We start from the raw sequence: 20,793 nt of genomic DNA, 5'->3' as shown, positions 1-20,793 counted from the left end.
GACTACAGTGTCATAGCTATCCGAGCACAACCAAGTATCCAATGACACGTACGGGCTGCTTACTACCTGATAAATACATGTTTAGTTTGCTCATGATGATTTAGAATATGTGCAGTTAAATTTTAAAAACTTTGATTATTAATAGACATAAAATTGTTAAGATTTGATATATATAAATGATATGAGTTACCACAAAAATACTTTTATATGCTTACATGTTTAATAAATTTTATTAAAAAATAATTATAAAAAGTAATATTAATATATATATATTAAAGATCGTATCGGTGTTCTAAATGATAAGTGAAAAAGAATGTAGTTAATATCTCTGTCCTAACTACATTTTTATTCTGTATTGGCCCTTGGCTAGCACTAGTTACTGTCGTTGTCTTCCTGCAGTCGCTGTTCTCCGGTCTTGAGCGGCCGTGTTGGAAGTGGAAAGCGAAACCCACCCTGTTGAGTGTTAAGGCCTTAACAAATTATTAACTCCACTCCGCCGTTAATTAATCCCGCTGCTTAAATCCCTCTCCTTCCTCCCCTCTTCCTCCCCTTCCACCACCACCTCCTCCTCGTCTCCCACCTCCGCCGCGCGCGAGCCCTAGCCCGATCTCGCCGGCGCTAGGCCCCAGATCCCGCCGCCCGCGTCGCCCCGGGACGCGCCCCGCCGGATTCGCCGCTCCTCGTGCTCCAGCCCGGACCAGTGTAAGTCGCCGCGCCGGTTGAGCTTGCCCCGGGCCTCCCTGCTCGCCTCCTCGCATTGGGGCGGGTTGCTCCGGGGATGGGTCCACCCTGCTGCGTTCTAACGCTTGCTTGTGTTGTTGTGGTCGTGGAGTTTCGATTTTCCTCGTGAATTTTGAGGCGATTTTGGTGTGGGCGTGTGATTTGGTGCGTTTGGGGTTGTCGTGATTGGGCTTGGATTCGGAATGCGGTGCGGGTTGCGGTGGGGGGCGTGGGATTTGGTTAGGAGTTGACTTTTGAGAGACACCTGTTTGGACTCTTCCACCGCCTTTGGTGGGCGTGATTTGATTTGGGCAAGGGGGATCGCCTAATGTTTTTGTTGTTCTGATCGACGAGACAACCGAACTGTTTAGAATTATTTATTTGGAGCCGTCCAAATCTTGTTAAACCGCGCCGTATCTAGTCTCAAGCCAAGCAAGTAGGACCGTCAGAGCAGTAACAGAAGTAAGACAAGTAGCAGATCTCGTAGAACAACCTTAAGATAAGTAGAGGTGGTTTTGCTGTACGCTTATAGCTTTGCATCTTGTTCAGTTGCCTTACTGTACGTATCAGATGTGTGATTTAGAGCTTTCTTGATCCATGGATCAATGATGTGGATACCTTGCATTGCAGGAAGGTGGCCACTCTGGGGCTTAGTGTTATTCACCCTGTTTGGAGGTTGCTGCGTGGCATGTAGTCTTGGAGTATTGGTGGAGGCTGTCATCACAAGGTATTGGTTCTGATTTGCCAATGGCAAGGAGATGAAAGTATCGCAGATGTGGCAGAGGAGCAGCAAGGACATGACAGCCATGCCCCCTCTGCGCCACCGAGGCACAGCTAAGAAGCCCATGTGGATCATTGTGCTATTGTCATTGGTTTGCGTTGCTCTTATGGGGGCCTATGTATACCCTCCACGGCGCTACACCGCGTGCTACTTCTTTGCTTCGAGTGTCTGTACTCCGTTCAAGGATTGGCTCCCTACTGTGGCCCGGGAGCGAACTGATGAAGAGATTGTTTCATCTGTGGTTATTAGGGATCTCCTTTCCATGCCTATGGCTGTGTCAAAGAATCCAAAGATTGCCTTTATGTTCTTGACACCAGGTTCATTGCCTTTTGAGAAACTGTGGGAGAAATTTTTACAGGTTTGGTGCATATATACTCATCACCTGCTTTTTTGTTTAATGGACATGAAGCTTTGTCTCATGTCTGCCTGTACCATCTTCTAGTTATCAAATAGTCAATTTAAATTTGATTGGACTTCTGTATACAGGGTCATGATGGGCGATATTCCATTTACATCCATGCATCACATGAGAAACCCGTACATTCCAGTTCTCTGTTTGTTGGCCGTGAAATTCACAGTGAAAAGGTACTAACTTACTACTTTGGATATGTTTTATTTTTCTTTATCTTATTTCATGCTATTAGTAGGTGACAATCAATAAAAAGTATCATCGTATCTTTACAGCTCTTGCGGCTGTTGAAAAAGAAGAAAATTGTTATTGTTTTTGTTTTGAGTGCGTATTTTATTAAGAACTTACCAAACAATATAAATCCATCATGTGGTAGCAAGAAACTTTTCTTAGGGTCTAGCTGTTAGTTTTGGGCTTCTATTGGGCAGGACATGGATAATACTTATCTGAAACAATCACACTCTTTACAGTCACTCCAGATTAAATTTCTTTTGATTTCAACAGACTGACTATTTCCCATTTTGATAATGGAGGATCAACACAACATAAACTAACCAGATGGTTCACGCAAAATCTTGAGTCAAGATAACTATCGTAGGTATAATTTGAACTGTTCCGAGGTACTAGGAAAAAAGAGCTCAGTTATGCTGTCCATCTTGCTTGGTAGCCAAGTCTAGTCTGACCATAAACTATATTATGACATGTATAGAGTAAAGATTTTGATGTATGGACCATTTGGAGTTTGTCTCACATGCTTTTCGGAGCTACAGTAGGATTAAAGTGAACTAATTAGAGATCCGAAATATCTAATAGCAACTGAATTAGTTTTCAAGCTGTAAGCGGCATTACTTTTACAATGAATGAACGTAATGCAAGGGAACCTTTTAATCTGTCTTTGACTTGTTATAGGCTTTATGGGGTTGGTTCTCCTAAGATAAGAAGACCATAGTATCCTTTTGCAGCAAAAGAACTAAGATTCAACTTCTAAAATTTCACTAATACGAATGATCCTTGTCATTTCTTCTGCATCCAACTCCCCTTTTTCTTACACATCATTCTAGTCATTTGTGCTACATCTTATCTATTTTCGCAGAACTGAAACACTACGATGTCTTTGAATTTCAGGTAGTATGGGGGAGGATTTCGATGGTTGACGCAGAGAAGAGGCTATTAGCAAATGCATTGGAAGATGTTGATAATCAGTTTTTCGTATTGCTTTCTGACAGGTTTTGAATTATTTTACACACAAAAGAGTTATTTTTTCATTTGTTTTGCTAATATTTTAATGAACATTTTCTTTGAGTGACAGCTGTGTTCCACTGCATACATTTGATTACATATATAATTATCTGATGGGATCAAATGTCAGCTTCATTGATTGGTAAGAGAACCACCACGCATAATGTATCCTTATGTGAAGACGAAAATACAGATATATAAAAACTAGCATCGGAGGACATAGTTCTGCTTAAATCCCCCATGTATTCACACCTCTATTTCAAATAACCAAATACACTTGGAATCTTAATATGGGAATTGTTGTGAATTCGGTAACCAGGAATAGTTCCATTGCATCATGCACATTGTATTTCACAATTAATTTTTCACCGGCATTTGTTACTAAAAGAAATGAATATATGATATCAGAGGATAGTCTAGAAAACATAGCTGTATATTTTGATCTAAAAGATCAGAACAAGGAGTTATGATCACTGCCCAGTTTTAAATAACTTCATTGACTGAGAGTGAAAAAATGTCCACGTGTGTTTCTTCTGATTTGTCCATGTTATCAGCTTCCTGGATCCTGGTCCACATGGAAGTGGAAGGTATTCCACAGAAATGCTTCCTGAAATAGAACAGAGGGACTTCAGGAAGGGTGCCCAGGTACATGTTTGCTATAATAGCTCAGTATTTTACATAATGTTGCTGCTCCAAAGTGGCAAAGTCCACTCGTTTACATATTTTCATAATTTCTATTCTGCCATAAAAGCCAACCAGTTCAGGAACCAGGACATGGTAGTTGTATTGATATGTGATGATCACCTACATTTTTTCATGCTTTGCTGAGTAATTTTTTGTGCTTGCTGCAGTGGTTTGCTGTAACACGAAGACATGCTTTAGTGATCCTGGCAGACAACCTTTATTACAATAAGTTCAAGCTATATTGCAAGGTATGTTCCCTTCCTTCAAGGATTTTGCCAATAGAATGAAACCAGATGCATATTATGCCATTTCTAATACATGTTGTATGCTAACTGTAAAAAGAAGTTGATAACAGAGCTAGGACGTTTTTTTTTATCTGTAATCTAGAAGTATTATCAGGAAACTTCAGTTGGATAATAACCTGATATTAGGAAAATTGGGTAAAAGACTTCTGCTGCTTAGTTCCATAACCACATGACAGGCTGGCAGCATTTTTGCCCATGCTACATGATAGCTGTTTCTAGAACCTACAGTTTCTTAAAACTTAACTAAGCAATGTCTTCCTTTTGTGATTTGCAGCCAGCAGAGGGACGCAACTGTATTGCTGATGAGCATTATTTGCCAACCCTCTTCAATGTCAGTACTTCTTTTTAAATTGACATTTACCTTTCATTTTTTCCCGGGTCCTGATGTAGTTGCACTTTTATCTTCAGATGGTAGATCCTGCTGGAATTGCTAATTGGTCAGTGACTCATGTTGATTGGTCTGAAGGAAAATGGCATCCAAGGTCATATAGAGCTGCAGATGTTACTTTTGAACTCTTAAAGAACTTAATGGTATGCTTTTATCGTGCTAAATGGACATGTTTCTGCCAATTGTCCTCTTTATGTTCCATACTGATTTGTTTGCTTTACTCTGTGCAGTCTGTCAATGAGAATTTCCACATCACAAGTGATGATAAGGTAACCATATCAAATCTTCCTTATCTCCCAAGCATAACATAGGAATTTGCTATTACCAGGATTTGGTGATGGTTATTGTGGTACTGTATTTATCTAAGAACACCTGAAAGTATTTTGTTTTCGCATTTTTTTGGGTGTGCTATGCACTCAAGGAATCAAACTTGGCCTTAGTCTTTGGGTAGTTAAGTGAGAGGCAAAGGTGACTTATTTCGAAATAAATGCATGTGACTACTCTTTTTGGATGATGCGTTAATACCTGATCCCAATCATTAGCTGGCATTCTGCAGAATATTCCACTCAAATAATTCAACAAATTTTCAAATTGAATATATGGTGTTGTAGCATGTGGAATGCTGACGTGTTCCTTTATCTATATTGCAGAAAGTTGTGACAATGACCCCATGTATGTGGAACGGAACAAAAAGACCGTGCTACCTTTTTGCTAGAAAGTTTTACCCAGAAGCTCAGAACAACCTACTGAAGCTATTCTCCAGTTACACATACGCTTGAATTCTACATGATTCTTTGCCTTTGGCCTAGTATTCCCCTAGGATTTTTTTTCCTGTTTCATGTAAATTGTGAAATTGATACTTAGCCGGTTAACACAGATCCAGGGCCAGATATAGGCCGTTGCTGCAGCAATAGTGACGTCTTGTAATTCTGAGTCCCTAGGTAGGGCTGAGGTGCTACGTAGTATTGACACTGCCCTCCTTGTAATTCTTGTGCCTTCTGTATGTTTCTGTTAGCTCTTCACTTCACTTTCCCTCCTCGGTCCCATCTTCTTAGATTCCTGTTTATTGAGTAACAGGGGTTTTGTCAATTTGAACTGTTATTATATGATCCATTCTTTTGTAGACACGAAGTGATTATGAAATGAGTACCACCTTATAGTTTAACCTGATCTTGTTTTGAGTTTTGTCGACATTTACATTTCTAGCTTGCGTCTTTTGTCCACCTCTGCCGGGGAATGTTCTTCATAACACTCTGAAGCCATTGATATGAACGTGTGCAGTAACTTTGGATCATGGTGAGTGTACCATTACTTTGTGCAATTTCTTTCCTGTATCGCTGCATGGTTTCAGTATACAGTGAGCCTCTTGTTCATGCATAAGTTTCAATGTAGTAAAATATGATACTATAGAACGTGTACTTGTCATGTTATATCCAAATGTGGATGCTGCAAAAAAATATTAATATACAACATCTTAATCCAGCAAATAAACTCAAGCTGTACAGGTTGTTGCTCTACTCAAGTGATAATGACCAGAAAGGAGTGACCAGCTCAGATAAAACTTGAGTTGCCTTGTTTTCCTGGAGCAGCCATTGCTACAAGGTCACTGAAAGGATCACCAAATGGATTTGAAGGTCCGTAGGGAGGTGCAGAATACTGATGCTGCTGCTGGTACATATTTGGCTGCCGCTGGTTCAGTTGCTGCTGTTGTGCCTGAAAATACTGTTGCTGTGGCTGGAAATACTGCTGATTCTGCTGTGCCTGGTAGTACTGCTGCTGTTGAGACAACATTGCTAACTGAACATTAGACGGTGGCGCAAAGCTGCTGGACATGGCAAATGGATCCTTGGTGTCGAACGGGTTGGATGCTCCAAGGCTACCGGTGTAGGTCACGCTGGTGATCTGTTGCCTCCTTGCCTCGTCTTCGTAGAGGCTGTCGAGTAATAGCTTGTCAAAGCCTCCAGCCTGTTGATCATGACTCATGAGCAATGTCTCTAAATTTCCTCCAGATTGATAATGAAAAGCAGCTAATGGAGTAAGGATTGTACATACCAAGTTAGTCTCGGCTGCTTGGCTAGTATGGGTGCTTGGAGCATTGACCAGTGCCAGCTCCCATCCAGATGTGTTGCCATCAAACAGATTTTTAGATGTTGAGGCCTTGTTTTGATCACCTACTTGCAAAACCAGAGCAACTGATGACATTTCGTTCTCATTGCATCACTTGATAGCAGCAATGAAGACCAAAATTTATTGAAAAATTAGGTATCCAATGTGCCAACAATACTACTTGTGATGCTATTAGAAGGAACAGCTAGCATAAGGATCTAATTGATCCAAGTGATCTAGTATACCTGGAGCCACAATGGCAAGTGCCAATGCATTGCTTTCTTCGAGTTCCGCGACCAAAGGATTCACCTCTGCATCCAAGTTCTGCATACAGCACAAACCCAAGAACATAAAGGGACAAGATTCAGATAAACATACACTAGTGTTGAGCAGAAACGGATCCGGTAAAAGCCAGGAGAATACTAGTAGATCTCCAGTTGTTTCCAGTGGCTGGGGTTCTGATTCTGGCTCAGGTTGAGGTTCTGGTTCTTGTTCAGGCTCTGCAGGCTCTTCTTTCTCCTCTTCCGCCGGCTTTTCGGGCTCCTTTGGAGCTTCTTGGTTATAGGTCAGTAGCTTCCTCTCCTCACTCTCCTGCTTTGGCAGCATTAAGAGTTACAAACACGATAGCACAAAGAACTGCTCTAGTACTCTTCTCTCAAAAAGAGCTGCACTCACCACACTCTTAACTGAGAGACGGGGTGCTTCTCTGATGTACTCTTCCATTGTTGCTAGGAATGATGGGGGTGGCTGCAGAACAGTTATGATGAATGCACATTAGAACTCCACAAATCACTGAGATTTTTGCAGTTCATATGCCTTAGCCTGTCCCATGAATATTTTCGACATCTCGTGCCGATTGAGGTTTTCGTTTTGTGCCGATTGAGACTTTTAAGCGTTAAGCCTCGCATCAGCTCTAAATCAAGATGGAAAAATGTAGAGAAGTACTAACCTGCCTGAGAGTAGGAAACTGGAATGTCCTGGCAAGCTCAAGATGTTTGCACAAGTCATAGAATTCAGCAAGGTTTTCTGCCTGTGAATTCGAAAAATCAATACCATTTTCTTGTGACAAGAATTTGGTGAGCTTGCTATGCTAAGCTTAAATGCAGTAGAACAGTCGGCTACCAAAATTGACACACCTGCAGGCCTGCTCGTTTATAAACAGCCAGAGCCTTGATAGCATCATACTTTGGCATCTCGAAGAACTGCACCGGATGGGTTGGAACAAAAAAACTATGGTTATGATTCATCGACAATGAAAACCATGGTTCATGTGGTAGGATGCCATGAAGAATTGCTACTTTACCATATCAACAAGATTGATGATGCCATCATTAATTACACAGTAGATCTTGAAGCTCTCCTTCAAAACCTAAGAAATGAAAGACGTTCATATGATCTATAAGAACAAAAAATATCTCTTGCAAAATGGGAACAACCTTTGCAAGAAAAGAAAGATGTTTGCAGCTTACCAGGGCTAGTGCATATTGAATAAGGTAATTTGAGCAGGCAGCACCTTCAGGCTTCAATGGTGAAAACAGGGATGCAACTAGTGAACAACATGCATTCAACAAGCTTGCAACTTTCAAGAGCTTAGCAGTAGGGCATGGGCGTGTCAAACCTGGACGCCTATAAGCCTGAAAAGCAGCTGCTGCAGTGCAGGCAACTGCTCCAAAAGATCAGGGCAAGGTAAGGTCCTTGTTTTAGTATGTGCCTGTATTTGTGTCAGGATTAAAGCACATTCATGAGATTTTTTTTTTTTGAAAAGGGGTAAAGTATCTATATCGTTAAAATGTTGATTAGCAAAATTGATAAAGACAAAACTACCTTGCTAGAACACTGGGGAGATTTCACCAAGCGCTCGGTTTCGATGTCGTATTTTAGAACCCTAAAGCACTCGAGCCGTTCCTCCAGGAAGAGCGCGTAGGTGCGAACCCATGCAGAGCAATCCCAAGCTGCCAAATTAGAGACAGGTGAATTGACATCATTTGCTGGGAGGAAACCTTGAATCAGATCCACCCTTGTAATCCAGCAGGACGCAGAACCAACCTAATGGGCTCGACTCATCCTTGAAATTGGCTATATGCAAAATGTTTCCCCTGTATGAATAGGCAAGGAATTCTTCTTTGAATGTAGGATCACCTTCTCTCAGAAGCCTATGTACCACTATCAATGTCTTCAAAGCAACCTGTAAGACGCCATCAAATATGTGTGAAGGAAATGAAACGAAGGTCCACGGTACAAATTCTACACATGGAGATTGAAGAGGAAAGAGGGACAACACCCACTATCCAATTCTTTGTCTTGGACAATCTTCTTGCCAATGCATATATGCAGTACGAAACGTCTGCGCGAGGGCGATTTACTGAGGTTGCGAAGAATATTTCTGCGACGCAAAGCGGAATTACAAGACTAGTACAGGAATTGCGCCGGGGGAATAGATTGACAAATTCAAGGTACGAGCGGAATTAAGGTACAGGATGAGCACTCACTTCTGACGTGCCGTTCCTTGGGAGGGCATTCGACATGGTTGGTCGCCTTCACAATCGCAATATCCAATTCCTTTTGTTTGAGACAAACAATGACCAATCAAACAATCAATGATAATTTATCGAAGAGAATGTTGATATCAGTTTTACGTAAATCGGTGGAGAATTCAGAATCCACACAAATCATTCAGGACACAGAGTCATAGTCACAAATAGGGATTTCAATTTCGTTTTACAATTTTTTCGCTCACCGACGAAAAGATCAAAATTTGTAAAATTTCGGTCATGTGGGCCCCACATATTAGTGACAGAAAATTTCAAAATAAGATATTTCGTTTATCTTCGAAATTCCCGCTATTCCTGATATTTTAATCCCTAGGCACAATAAATAAACGCACTAATGAACCAAATAATAAAGAAAAATGCAAAAATTAATAACGACGATCAAGGTTACAGCAATCGGAAATCAAGTACGATAGAAACCAACAACAATAAACCAGCCAAAATTCCTCATTCTGTTCATTCCTACGTTGTCTAAAATCAGTATCAAAGAGAGCGAGGAAAGGGGAAATGATGCATCATTCCCCCGCGATCGCTCTCGTCGCCATGGCTCACCTTGAAGTCGCTGTTGACCTTGGCGAGACCGACCTTGGTAGAGTCCTTGAGGGCGCCGTAGGCCTTGCGCCACGACCCCATCAGGTCGTGATCACCCAACCCACTTTGCACCCTCTCTCCCTCCTCCTCTCTTCTCTCCTCCCCCTCCTCCCAATCGAGAATGCCACATCGCCGCCACGCCCCCTGCTTCACCCACCACACGTCTCTCGCTAATTTTAGCCTGCGGTCGGTGTTGGAGCCGAGAGAGAGGGAGGTGTTGCCGCCATTTGTATCTGCCCGCATGCGCGGGAGGAGGACGACGACGAAGATGCCCTCCACCCTCCCTGCCAGGTGGGCCCTCGCATGCCACTCATGGGCCCATAAAGCCGATTCCTCGCACCGCACGAGTCAATCCAGGCCCGGCCCGGCCCAAAACCAGTCCCACTACCCGAACAAATTCCCTACCCGTCCCATCCTCCTCCCCACCTACCCGCCCACGCCGACGAGCGAACCCTAGCGCGAGAGCGAGCGGGAGATCGTGTCACCCACCCATGGCGCTGCGAGCCCTGTACAACGAGATCCGGGGCATGAAGGTGCGCGAGGTACCGGGCCACCTGAAGCCGCGGCTCACCTGGGAGAACGTCAAGAAGAGCACCGACCAGGCCGTGGACCGCTACATCGAGAAGTACATCGAGACGGGGTCGCCGGAGCCGCTCTTCCACGTCTGCTTCGGCGGGATGGCCTTCTCCTACCTCGTCAACCTGCCCTGGGAGCGCGCCCACCTCGCCCACCTTGAGGAGCTCGAGAAGCACGGCGGGAAGCACTAGATCCGTCGCCGGCCGCGCCCGAGGTGAGCCCGCGGCTCCGCGTCTCATCTAGTCTGATCCGATTTTATCATGTGCGAGGTGGATCTTTCCAATACGTTTTGTCGCGGATAATCGCATTTCGCATATGGATGGATCGTGGAGGAGCTTAGGGTCATATATTTGGCGGTTGGTAGACCTAGATGCGGATTCCTGCTGGTTATAGATTCGGGTGTTTGTTGTGAGACGTGATTGCCTGGGCTGGCTAGTGATTGCGATGATTGTTTGCCTGCGTTTGTGCTCGACTGATTGTGATAGTGCGATGTTTCTCTCTATGTCCGTGTGAGATGCGAGAGCGAGGACTGCGAAATGGGACAATGCCCCATAACCCCGAATTTGTAAGCTATTTTAATGTGTTAGCTCTTCTTCCCCTTCCGCTAGTTTAGGGTGGAAAGGTTGTGTTAGTTGATGAATGCCGATACATATTTAAATTTGGCATTCATTGGATTTACTAGCATCACATCTTTCCTTAATCATGGTGTTCTCTTTTTGCGTATCTATATTGTGTAATTGTTCAGGAAACTTAGCTCTCTGACTACCTCTTCATATCACATCAATAGGTCCTGCTTAATTGGTCAACTATTCAGTAGATGGTAGTTGCATCTTGCATTGTGTGCTCTACTGTGGATGTAAGTTTACTAGCTCTACTCATCTTGTTGAGTATGATTGTGGGCTAGGTTAAGGCCTAGTTTGTTTCAGCTGGGGATTGTGCGAAGTAGCTTGTAGATTGTGGACCCTTAAAAAGCTAAGGGTCAAAAAGCTGTGATAGCTGTTTGGCAACTTGGATTTTAAGGGGGGGGGGGGGGGGGCGGTGTTTGATTGCTGCTTTTGGATGTTAAAAGTCTGTAATGCCTTCATCTGTTTTGGGTGCCCTGTTTATCCTCTGTGACACATTTCACATTCGGTCGGACTCGTAGAATATTTATGAAAAACACGATTTCTTCATAGGCTTTTAGGGTGCAACCTTTTCAAATGGGTTCTCTGCTATTTATAGTTGCTGTTCTAGCACTGTTCTAGCAGAGAGGGAAGAGGTTGCATTATTGCTCTTGTGTAGGATCGAGTGGGACCCATCTGTCATCTTCTACATCACCTCTCTCCTCTCCTGTCCTTATCCTTGCCTCCTCACCCCGCCACTCTCTCTGCTCACCATCTCTTTCTCTCTCAGCCAGGCACAGAGCAGCAGCTGTGGCAGCTCCCCCCCTCCCCAGCTCATCAAATCCACCGCAAAGGAGCTGCCATGGGCTCCTCTACCTGGCCTCCATCACCTCATCTCTCCTCTCAGCCCCTTGCTCATGCGTGTTTTCCCCGCCGACCAGAGCTGAGCTTCGCCACCACTACCCTCCTCACTGACAGCCCGCTCAGGCACAACCTCGGCTCGGGAGAGCCTCACCCTACATCCCGAAGCCCACGCGCGCACACCTCCATCTTCATCATCCTCAACCGCGCCGCCTCCTTGTCCATGCCAACTCGGTCACTGGCAGGAGCACCTAACCATCGACTTCGGGGACAGTCTCCCACATCCGACGGTGAGCATCGTCGTCGTTGCCCGAAGAGCGGCAGGAAAACGAGAGCAGGCTGGGGGTGGGGTGGGGGGCAGAGGTGTCTTTTCGCACTTCACAATCCGGTGGGAGATGGATTGCTGGATTGTGACAATCTAGAATCTAGATTGCTACAATCTGTGGCAAGAAGCTGCCTGTTTGGTTGAGCTAGAGATTGTAAAACCTACAATCCACAATCTCTAGCTGAAACAAACAGGGCCTAAGAGTTAAAGATATGCTGTTCAAATGGAAAGATCGGAATCTGCAAACTGATTTACTGCCTTGTTGAACTGGTGTTATAATCACTCAAAAATTATCTCAAGTCATTCGCAGAATATTTGGTTCACTTTTGAAATGAGAAAATAAATTTGTTTATGGAGTACATAGACAGGTTTGTTTTGAACTTAAGAGCTTGCTGGGTAATAGCCACAAAAGCCTAGTGTGGTGCTTTGGCAGAAAATAGGTATCTGATTTGTGTAGGAGACCTAAATGCTGCTGCTCCCATTGTGTATGTCTATCTTAGTCCCATTCTGAGAAGATCCGCTTTGGAATCTTGTGGTGTAAACAAAATGAATTACAAGGGATTGGTAAACATTATTTAGGATAGATTAACTGCATGATTATTTGTTATTACAACTTTAGAGAGATGCATTCCAGATTTCGGTGATGTGAAAATGCAGTTTTGGGCAAGATATGGTATTTCCAGTGCAAGCAGATGATAGCTGCACCTGTTCGTTTGTGTATTGCCTATGACAATATGCATCACTAGGGTGCTGATCTAAAGGTTCAGCTACCTTCCAATTAAAAGCGGTTCTGTGACACCCTTTCTTTCTACGTATTTCAGGACTCGTGGCTTATCTGGGGTCCATGCAAGCTGATGGCTTCTATTTTCTTCTACTGATGAGCTCCTGGAGTCAATGTTCATTTGATGGGTTATTTTGTACTCAGACAGCAGGAAACTGTCCAGTTTATTGTTATGTTCCTCGGCATCTCATCATAAGCAACTTCAAACTTGAGAAGTGCATGCATTGTGATTAAAGACGTTTTCAGTAACAGATTACAAGTGCGTTGCGATATAATACTCCAGTACCATTTTGCTGCATTGCTGACTCATTGTGACATCTATTTTTTTCTTGGTTGCAATCGTGCGTTGGTTGATGTTGTATGCCTCTTTTTTCTTTGTTCACTTTGAAGTTGCTGCGGATTTTCTTGTGCACTTATGAAATATTTTAAGGCAATGTATAACCTCTTTACTCTGCGATCCAATGGGGGTTCGCGTGCGCTAATATTTGTAAGTACCTCTTGCAACATTATGCCAGTATGCCACTTGAGAAATAGAAATTGGAGGTGACTAGGTGAGGCAGGCAATGCTCCAAATTTATAAGTCAGCCAGCGTATCTACATCCTGCTGCTGAATTTCCGCCTAGGCGCTACCTACTTGGAACAGATATTTCACCAACATGTACACAACCACAAGCTGGAGACGAGAGTTGAAAGGAAAAGCCGGACAACCAAAATATCGATATATCATTTAACTATTCCACATTGGGTTTACATCGTACATAACTATTACAACAAAAAATTTCACAACAACGTTCGTAAACATTTCAATTCCGACACGTTACATAATGGTATCCTGAAATTTCCTTGACATGCTCACCAGCCGTATTTCGCTTGAGTTTCTGCTTTCGTAAGAATGCCCTTGGAGCGCCTCTCGGCCAGCTCCATCTCCTTTGACTTCATGTCATAAAATAGAGAACCAATCTGATGCTTCCTTTTATGCAACTTGGATGGCTTTCCCTTCGCTGACGGGGCAGGCTGTTCGCAAGGTAGAAATCTTGGGTAAGTACCATAACCATATTGATTTATTGATGCAGAATAGATTTTTCACGCAAAAAGAAATAGTGAATGAACACTGATGAACAGAAATATTTTGCGCTGGTGAACTAAATTCAGTAAAAACAAGCCTACTGTTGAACTAGGGGATGCTGGATCTGCAAAACATGGTTCTCATCTGGGAACCGTGAGATCCTATATTAATCTTTACTTTTTAAATTCACAAATACCATATTACCAAAACAGCGTAACCATACAGTGATACATGCTGTCCCATTTACACTAGTTTACTTCAGTTCATGTATATTATTAAGGCGATCAAGTCCTTCCGATATAAATTTGGAAACTGGCAAGATAGATATGACCTGAACCTGAAGTCCTACTTACATCCTATCACTAATACCATCATTCATACTACAACAAAGACCAACCTATGTTCACTGACCAAATAAAAGAAAATTAGGACCATGTCTTGCTTGTTCTTATTTCAACTGTCTTCTATTGTATGGCCTAAACCGAGCTTGTCTTGATGCATCACTGTTTTCTCCATGTACCCAAAATCACATAGGAAAGGTCTCAAAAGCATTAGATCTGGAGTAACAGATACTTTATTTAACGCAGTCAGACCTAATAGGTGCACCTCTTGAGTTGCACAAATTGTAAAACACAAACCAAGGGTGGATTCCAGCTACTTAACCCTTCCAACGCTTCAAATTTGTGCAAATCCATTGAAAAGGTGCAGCATGGAATCATCATTCACTTTTTTTTTTCTTTGTGATGATACAGCTTACTTGAGCGTGAAGCTGTATCATTGCCCATAAAAAAAAAGTGTTAGCCATAAACAGACACTATCTGTCTGTATGAACTATAAGCAAGCTCAACAAGCATACCTATTTACATGAAAGTCATTTTCTAAAATTAACTGTGAATAGAATTACTATTTTTTCTTTTGCGAGGAATAGAATGACTGTTCACTTCATTAAAGTACAAAATATAGCCATTTGCTCCACAAAAGATCTGGCAACCAAACCATTGGAAATATGACTTACAGCCCAACAGATATATTTACTAAAGTACATTGCTTGTTTCCTGAAGAATTAAATTCGCAATGGAAAATGAAAACAGCGTGGCATGCTTGCACGTATTTCCAAGAATCATTGCTTGTGGACTAACATCAGACCCTGTATCGCACTTGACGATGTTGCTTAAATACTATTGTGTGACTGTCAGTTAAGCATGGAGCCCAATTATGTAATGCCAGCTGATAATTCATAGCAGTAGTGTTCAGGTCTTGAGCAATGAGCAGATGGTTAACCATCTAGCACACACATCCCACTTTTATGATATATTTACTGGATTTTATACTAGGCTAGTGAAACTGTTCAAGCATAATGAGTTAATAGCGACCTAATATGTGCTCAGCAGAAGTAATACCTAGCATGGAGTGATAGATCTGTACCTGGTAACTAGGACCAAAGGCCAATCCAGTGAGCTTGGACTTATCCTGCTTTGGTCGGTTCTTCATCAGCTCAGCCTGGTTTACCTCTACAATCTCCGCCGGTATATCATTCCTACCTCTCTTCCCTCCGATCCTACCCAACTCTGGTGGCAGTACCGATTCTTGAACCGGTGGCAATGTCGTTGCTGCCATTTCATGCTCATACCCTCCAATATAATCTACTCCATATGGTGCTCCCGCCACATGCTCGTAGCCACCGCCATGCTCTCCTCCGTGTGAATGAACATACCCACCACCTTGCTCTCCTCCATATGCCTCATACTGCGCTCCAGTCGCATAATTCACATTGCCATTCGGATCCCAGCCATAATTTGCGCCGTATTGAGCATAGTAGTTTGGATCCCACGCATAGGCCTCATAGCCTTGTTGCTGCTGCTGTTGCTGTCCAGCTCCAGCATCAGAACCCTGCTGTTCTTCGTGCCCCTCATCCTGCTGCTCAGGCACAGGCATATCGTCATTGTCGCTATCCTCTGAATCGCTGTCATCGGCAGCATCATTGTCGTGCCTTTCTGGCGCTCCTGTGTTGGCAGCCGAGCGTGAAGGCACAACTGCGCCAAGATTTGACCTCTCCGGCGCAGCTGTATTTATAGCCGACCTCCTGGCGCCGGCGCCGGCCCCGGCGCCGAGCCCGAGCGAGTGCTTCGGCGGCGGTAGGAACGAGGACACGGGTCCCGAGCCAGCAGCCACGGGCGGGCGCGCGTCGGCGGCGCTGGCGCGGCGCTTCTTGGCGTCGTCCTCCTCCTCGTCGGAGCTGTCGCCGGTGGGCTGCCGGATCGGCTGCGGACGGTACTGGACGACGCGCTTAGGGTTTCCGGAGGAGGCTGATGACTTGGGGGGCGGGAGGGCAGCGAAAGTGGGGCCAGATTTGGGCGCCGGGAGGGAGGAGAAGAGCGGGGTGGACTTGGGCTGCGGGAGCAAGGAGAAGATCCCACCGCCGGAGGAGGTGGTGGAGGGAGGCTTCGCGCCGGCCCGGGCCGCGGCGGTGGGAGCCGGTGGGGCTTCGTCGTCGTCGTCGTCGGAAGAGGCGTAGGTGGCGAGGAGCGAGTCCATGGCGGAGCTGCGGTGGCGGATTACAGTTTCGCTCGCGGCGTGCGGCCGGGGAAGCAAGGAAGGAAGGGGAGGGGGAAGACGGCGGCTTGGGTTCGGGTTCGAGGCCGAGTCGTCGGCGGTGGCTGGGTGCGGAGGAAGAGGTGGGCCGGACTCTGATGTACGGTACGGGCTTTGGACTAGTTATTTCCCATTTTACTCCCTAAGGAATCCTGGAGATCGGATTACCCCTAAACTACAAAACCACCCCGTAACCCCTATGGTTTTGTGAAACAGTGCACTAACCACTATTTATCGCTAACCCAGTGTGCTACGTGAGAGGTCGTACATAGATGTCATATGTGGAGAAGGACAAGCTGTCATTACCTGAGGTCAGAGGTCATCTTGCTGATCATGTCACTCTGACTACAGAAGATGAAGTGAATTTCCAGTGGTTGTTTCCACGTGCTCAGCTTAGCAATGGATTGAGAAAATTGCCAGATGACAAGATATGCATATATATATATATATATATATATATATATATATATATATATATATATAGAGGACACCTATTCTATACTTCTAGAAGTATGTACTCCCACATGCAATATACCACCTAAACAAACACTTTATACTCTTTTATTATTTTTAGTATATTCTAATACTAATTCTAAGATACTCCAATATGAGTTGTATGAAAAAAAATTCAATGTTAGCCTTTCATTTTTGCTATATACTCTTTTTTATACATAAAAGAAGTATATACGCAAATTAAGATAAAAATCATGGAATTTCATAAAAAATTTCGTGGGATTTGTATTGTAGTATCTTATAATTACTAATGAAGTATATTTAAAGTGATAAAGAAGTATAACACATGTGTAAAAGTGGTATATGAGAGGTGGGAGTACATACACCCAGGAGTACATACTAGTTTTCCTATATATATATATATATATATATATATATATATATATATATATATATAGTGTGTGTGTGTGTCAGATTGCATATCTAAGTTGGAGTGGTAGAACTATATGTGGAGATATTTGACGTGGAACCTTGATGACAATGTAGTTCTATCTGGTGGCATAAGTGTTGATGGCAAAGATGTTCAAAAGCTAAGGGCCCTTTACAGCTCCCCTAGCAAGAGTCCAGCCAAGAAGTTCACTGAATTTATTGATGAAGAAGGGAGTTAGTATGAGGAGAGCAGGAGGAAGGATAAGAGAGCAATGTCACGTTCTAAACTTGTAATCATGTTAATAAGTTTAATCATGTATCGTAAGCATCATATTTAATGATTGATGATAAACGATTAAGGAACTAATATGTTCAATGAGTATTTGAATAGGTAAAAGTCCTGGTAATAAAAGCTAAATGACGTTGATGATTCCTTAAAATGAATAAAGAAGATGGTGCATGATTATTCCTATAGTTATAGTATTTTACTTTAATTTTAGTATAGAAATACCGTTCTATTAAGATGGATGCAACGTTCAAATCTTTGTTATGATCTTAGTGCTCAAAGTTATTCCTTAGAATGAGATACACAATCCACAACATATATACTTATTTTTAAAACGTTCTGTTGATATCGAAAGTTCCGATAGGTCATATTGGAAGTTCTGATATATGTCAAAGTGTCCGGCGTGTTAAAATTTTGAGCGTTTGGGAAGTCCTATATTGAATCGGAAGTTCTGATGTTTTGGATCGAAAGTTCCGATGTTGATCAGAGTGTTCGGCGTGTAAAATTTTGAGCGCTCAGGAAGTTCTCTGTTGAATCGGAAGTTCTGATGTATTTAGTCGGAAGTTCCGATGTGTGTATATTTCTAGTTTCGGTTTGGATAGAGTAATGCATAACAGTTACTTTGAATAGATCGGAAGTTCTGATCTTAAGGTCGGAAGTTCCAATATGGGCTGGAAAAGTACATAACGGCTAGTTTTTGGAGGATACCCTATAAATACCCCTTTGCCTTACCCTCTCTGAGCTGTTGCTGCCTTGATAAGAAAACACCTCTCTAGAGCCCTAAAGTTCACCTCTCCTCTCCCTTGCTTTGTGCTACATCTTGAGAAAGGGATTTGAGTGAGAGATCTAGTGAAAGCAATTTCAAGTTCATCTTTGAGCACTAGGTTTTATCTCCAAGCTTTGTTTCATGTGCATTTGTTACTCTTGGAGATTTAGGTCTCCTAGACGGCTATGGGTCACTCACGAGCTACCGATTCACTTGTGGTGCGCCGTGAGGAGTTTGTGAAGGCTGGATTCCGCCTCCAAAAGGAAAGAAGTACCAAGTGGAGCTGAGGAGTGCTTTGTGCAACCTTATGAGAAAAAAGAGTTGAAAGAGACCCGACTCAAGTGCGATCAAGCCCCTCAATGAAGACGTACGATCCCCTCAAGGATCTGAACTTCAGGAACAAATTCGTTGTGTCTTCCTCTTTGGTTATTCTATCTCTTATGCAACTTCGAGCAATTTGTTTACTATCTTGAGTTAGTCTTTGTACTTGTTAGTTTTACTTCAAATTGAATAGCATTATTGAAAGGACAATGATGTCGCCTAGAGAAGGGTGAATAGGTGTTTTTGCAAAAATTCGTCCCCTTTTACCGTTGGTCTAAACTTGCAGTGGAATATAAATTAATGGATTTTTTACAAGTAAAAAACCTAAATATGCTAGGCTCAACTAGTGCACAATCACTCTAAATAAGTGTGGAAATTACAATCCTAATGTGACAAAAATTACTCTAATCTAGCGAGAGATATGCAATAAAACTTAAATTGAAAAAGGGCTGAAAATACTGTTCAGACGCCTGAAATCACTGTTAATCTGGAGCATCCGGGGTAGTCCGGATACTCCAGGTTGTACAGGTTCGGAGTCTCCAGGAAAATCCAGATTCTCCGGGTTCTGTACAGAACTGAGCTCGAAACTGAATTTAAAGTACGGATAAAGAGTTCTAGCTCAAACCAAGTGATATTGTGTGTTCGATTCCACGTAGATCCACGGAGAACCTACAATCAAATACACCCGAACAAGTAGATCGAACAATATGCACAAATATTGAGCAAGAACTTAAAAGTAGAGGAACAAAAGAGGAGACACAAAATTTATTTTCCGAAGTTCAGATTCACCACCGTGAATCCTATATCTCCGTTGAGGAAGCTCCAACGAGACGGATCTCTTTCAACCGCTTTTCTCGATCCACTCTTGATCGCTTCCCTTATGGAGGCGAGATCGACCTTCACAAACTTTCCCGCGGCTCACCACAAGTACGGGAGCTCACCGGCGACACCTAGCCGGCTAGGAGGCTTCACCTCCAAAAGTAACAAATGCTTCACAAACTTCTTGCTGATAAACTCAAGTGCTCAAGATTGGATTTAGCTCACTTGCACTCAATCTTCCAATCTCACAACCCAACTCACTTTTCTTCTCAAATCTCTCACTAAAATGGAGTAGGAAGGGGTTCTTTTGGCTCTAAGAAGTGTTCTTTTTCGTGCTCTAGCCGTCCCCAAAGGAGGGGGGTCAGGGGATATAAATACCCAACTTCAAAAAACTAGCCGTTGGAGACTTTCTGGCCTAACCTGGAGTATCCGAGGTACTCCGGAGTATCCGGGTCAACTGAAACAGCCCAACCCGAGACTCTCTGGCGGAGCCTCACCCGAAGACTCCGAACAACCCGGAGTATCCGGCCTACCCCGGAGTATCCGGGTTCAGCACAACTGACTTCTGAAAAACGACGATAGCTTTTAATCATGGAGCCCGATTTCGACGATTTTGGACTCTATAGAAAGCTTATTAAGAGGGATACACATCCCAACTGAATTCGTAACCTAAAACATATATGATCAAATTAGGAACACTCTGAAACTCAATTCAGACACTTCCACACTTCCCGCTTCAGATTTCTAAAAACAAAGTCTCACTTTGGGTTGGATAGAAACTCTTGAGCACTAAGACACGATAATTAGCTTACGTTGTATCCATCTTAATAGTGCGGCATACCTATACTCAAATTCAAAGATAAAATACATTTGAACCACTTTGAGCATTTGAATACTTTCAAGAACCGCTTCTTTCTTTCAAACCTTAAGGGTTGCCAACTTCTATATATTCTTCACTTTATCTCTTTTTGATTCTTCATATGATTGATGTGAATTATCCATAGCTTCTCATGGGCTGGCACGGTCCATCGGTGCAAAGCCTTCACTCGCTCCTCACCACTGTCTTGTCCTTCGGCGTCAAGCCATTTGCTTGCCCTTCACAACGGATGGTCCATCGCAGTCGAGTCTTGGTTTCCCTTCACCG

At 43.2% G+C, this 20,793-nt stretch overlaps 3 protein-coding genes across 3 annotated transcripts; 2 read left to right on the top strand and 1 right to left on the bottom strand.

Annotated features, from left to right (window-relative positions):
* Positions 1-487: 487 nt before the first annotated feature.
* Positions 488-5,710, top strand: LOC133922572 (glycosyltransferase BC10-like). The gene is made up of 11 exons (XM_062367953.1): positions 488-702; positions 1,351-1,859; positions 1,988-2,086; positions 3,036-3,136; positions 3,220-3,291; positions 3,704-3,794; positions 4,001-4,081; positions 4,413-4,469; positions 4,547-4,669; positions 4,757-4,795; positions 5,177-5,710. The coding sequence occupies exons 2-11, from the start codon at positions 1,479-1,481 to the stop codon at positions 5,303-5,305; spliced, it is 1,173 nt and encodes a 390-aa protein (XP_062223937.1). The 5' UTR covers positions 488-702; positions 1,351-1,478; the 3' UTR covers positions 5,306-5,710.
* Positions 5,711-5,767: 57 nt separating this feature from the next.
* On the bottom strand, positions 5,768-10,005 carry LOC133922571 (putative clathrin assembly protein At5g57200). Its single transcript, XM_062367952.1, has 15 exons — positions 9,734-10,005; positions 9,122-9,191; positions 8,918-9,015; positions 8,679-8,817; positions 8,457-8,584; positions 8,251-8,343; positions 8,102-8,152; positions 7,936-8,001; positions 7,769-7,834; positions 7,582-7,662; positions 7,308-7,379; positions 7,056-7,223; positions 6,878-6,956; positions 6,579-6,697; positions 5,768-6,491 (listed from the first exon to the last, which is right to left on the bottom strand). Exons 1-15 carry the CDS (start codon positions 9,812-9,814, stop codon positions 6,078-6,080), a joined length of 1,725 nt encoding a protein of 574 aa, XP_062223936.1. The 5' UTR covers positions 9,815-10,005; the 3' UTR covers positions 5,768-6,077.
* Positions 10,006-10,181: 176 nt separating this feature from the next.
* LOC133922573 (uncharacterized) lies at positions 10,182-13,215 on the top strand. Its single transcript, XM_062367954.1, has 2 exons — positions 10,182-10,562; positions 12,958-13,215. The coding sequence occupies exon 1, from the start codon at positions 10,264-10,266 to the stop codon at positions 10,537-10,539; it is 276 nt and encodes a 91-aa protein (XP_062223938.1). The 5' UTR covers positions 10,182-10,263; the 3' UTR covers positions 10,540-10,562; positions 12,958-13,215.
* Positions 13,216-20,793: the final 7,578 nt, after the last annotated feature.

Source organism: Phragmites australis, chromosome 6, assembly GCF_958298935.1.
Source record: "Phragmites australis chromosome 6, lpPhrAust1.1, whole genome shotgun sequence".
NCBI classification, from domain to species: Eukaryota; Viridiplantae; Streptophyta; class Magnoliopsida; order Poales; family Poaceae; genus Phragmites; species Phragmites australis.
This window is presented reverse-complemented; position numbering and strand designations above follow the sequence as displayed.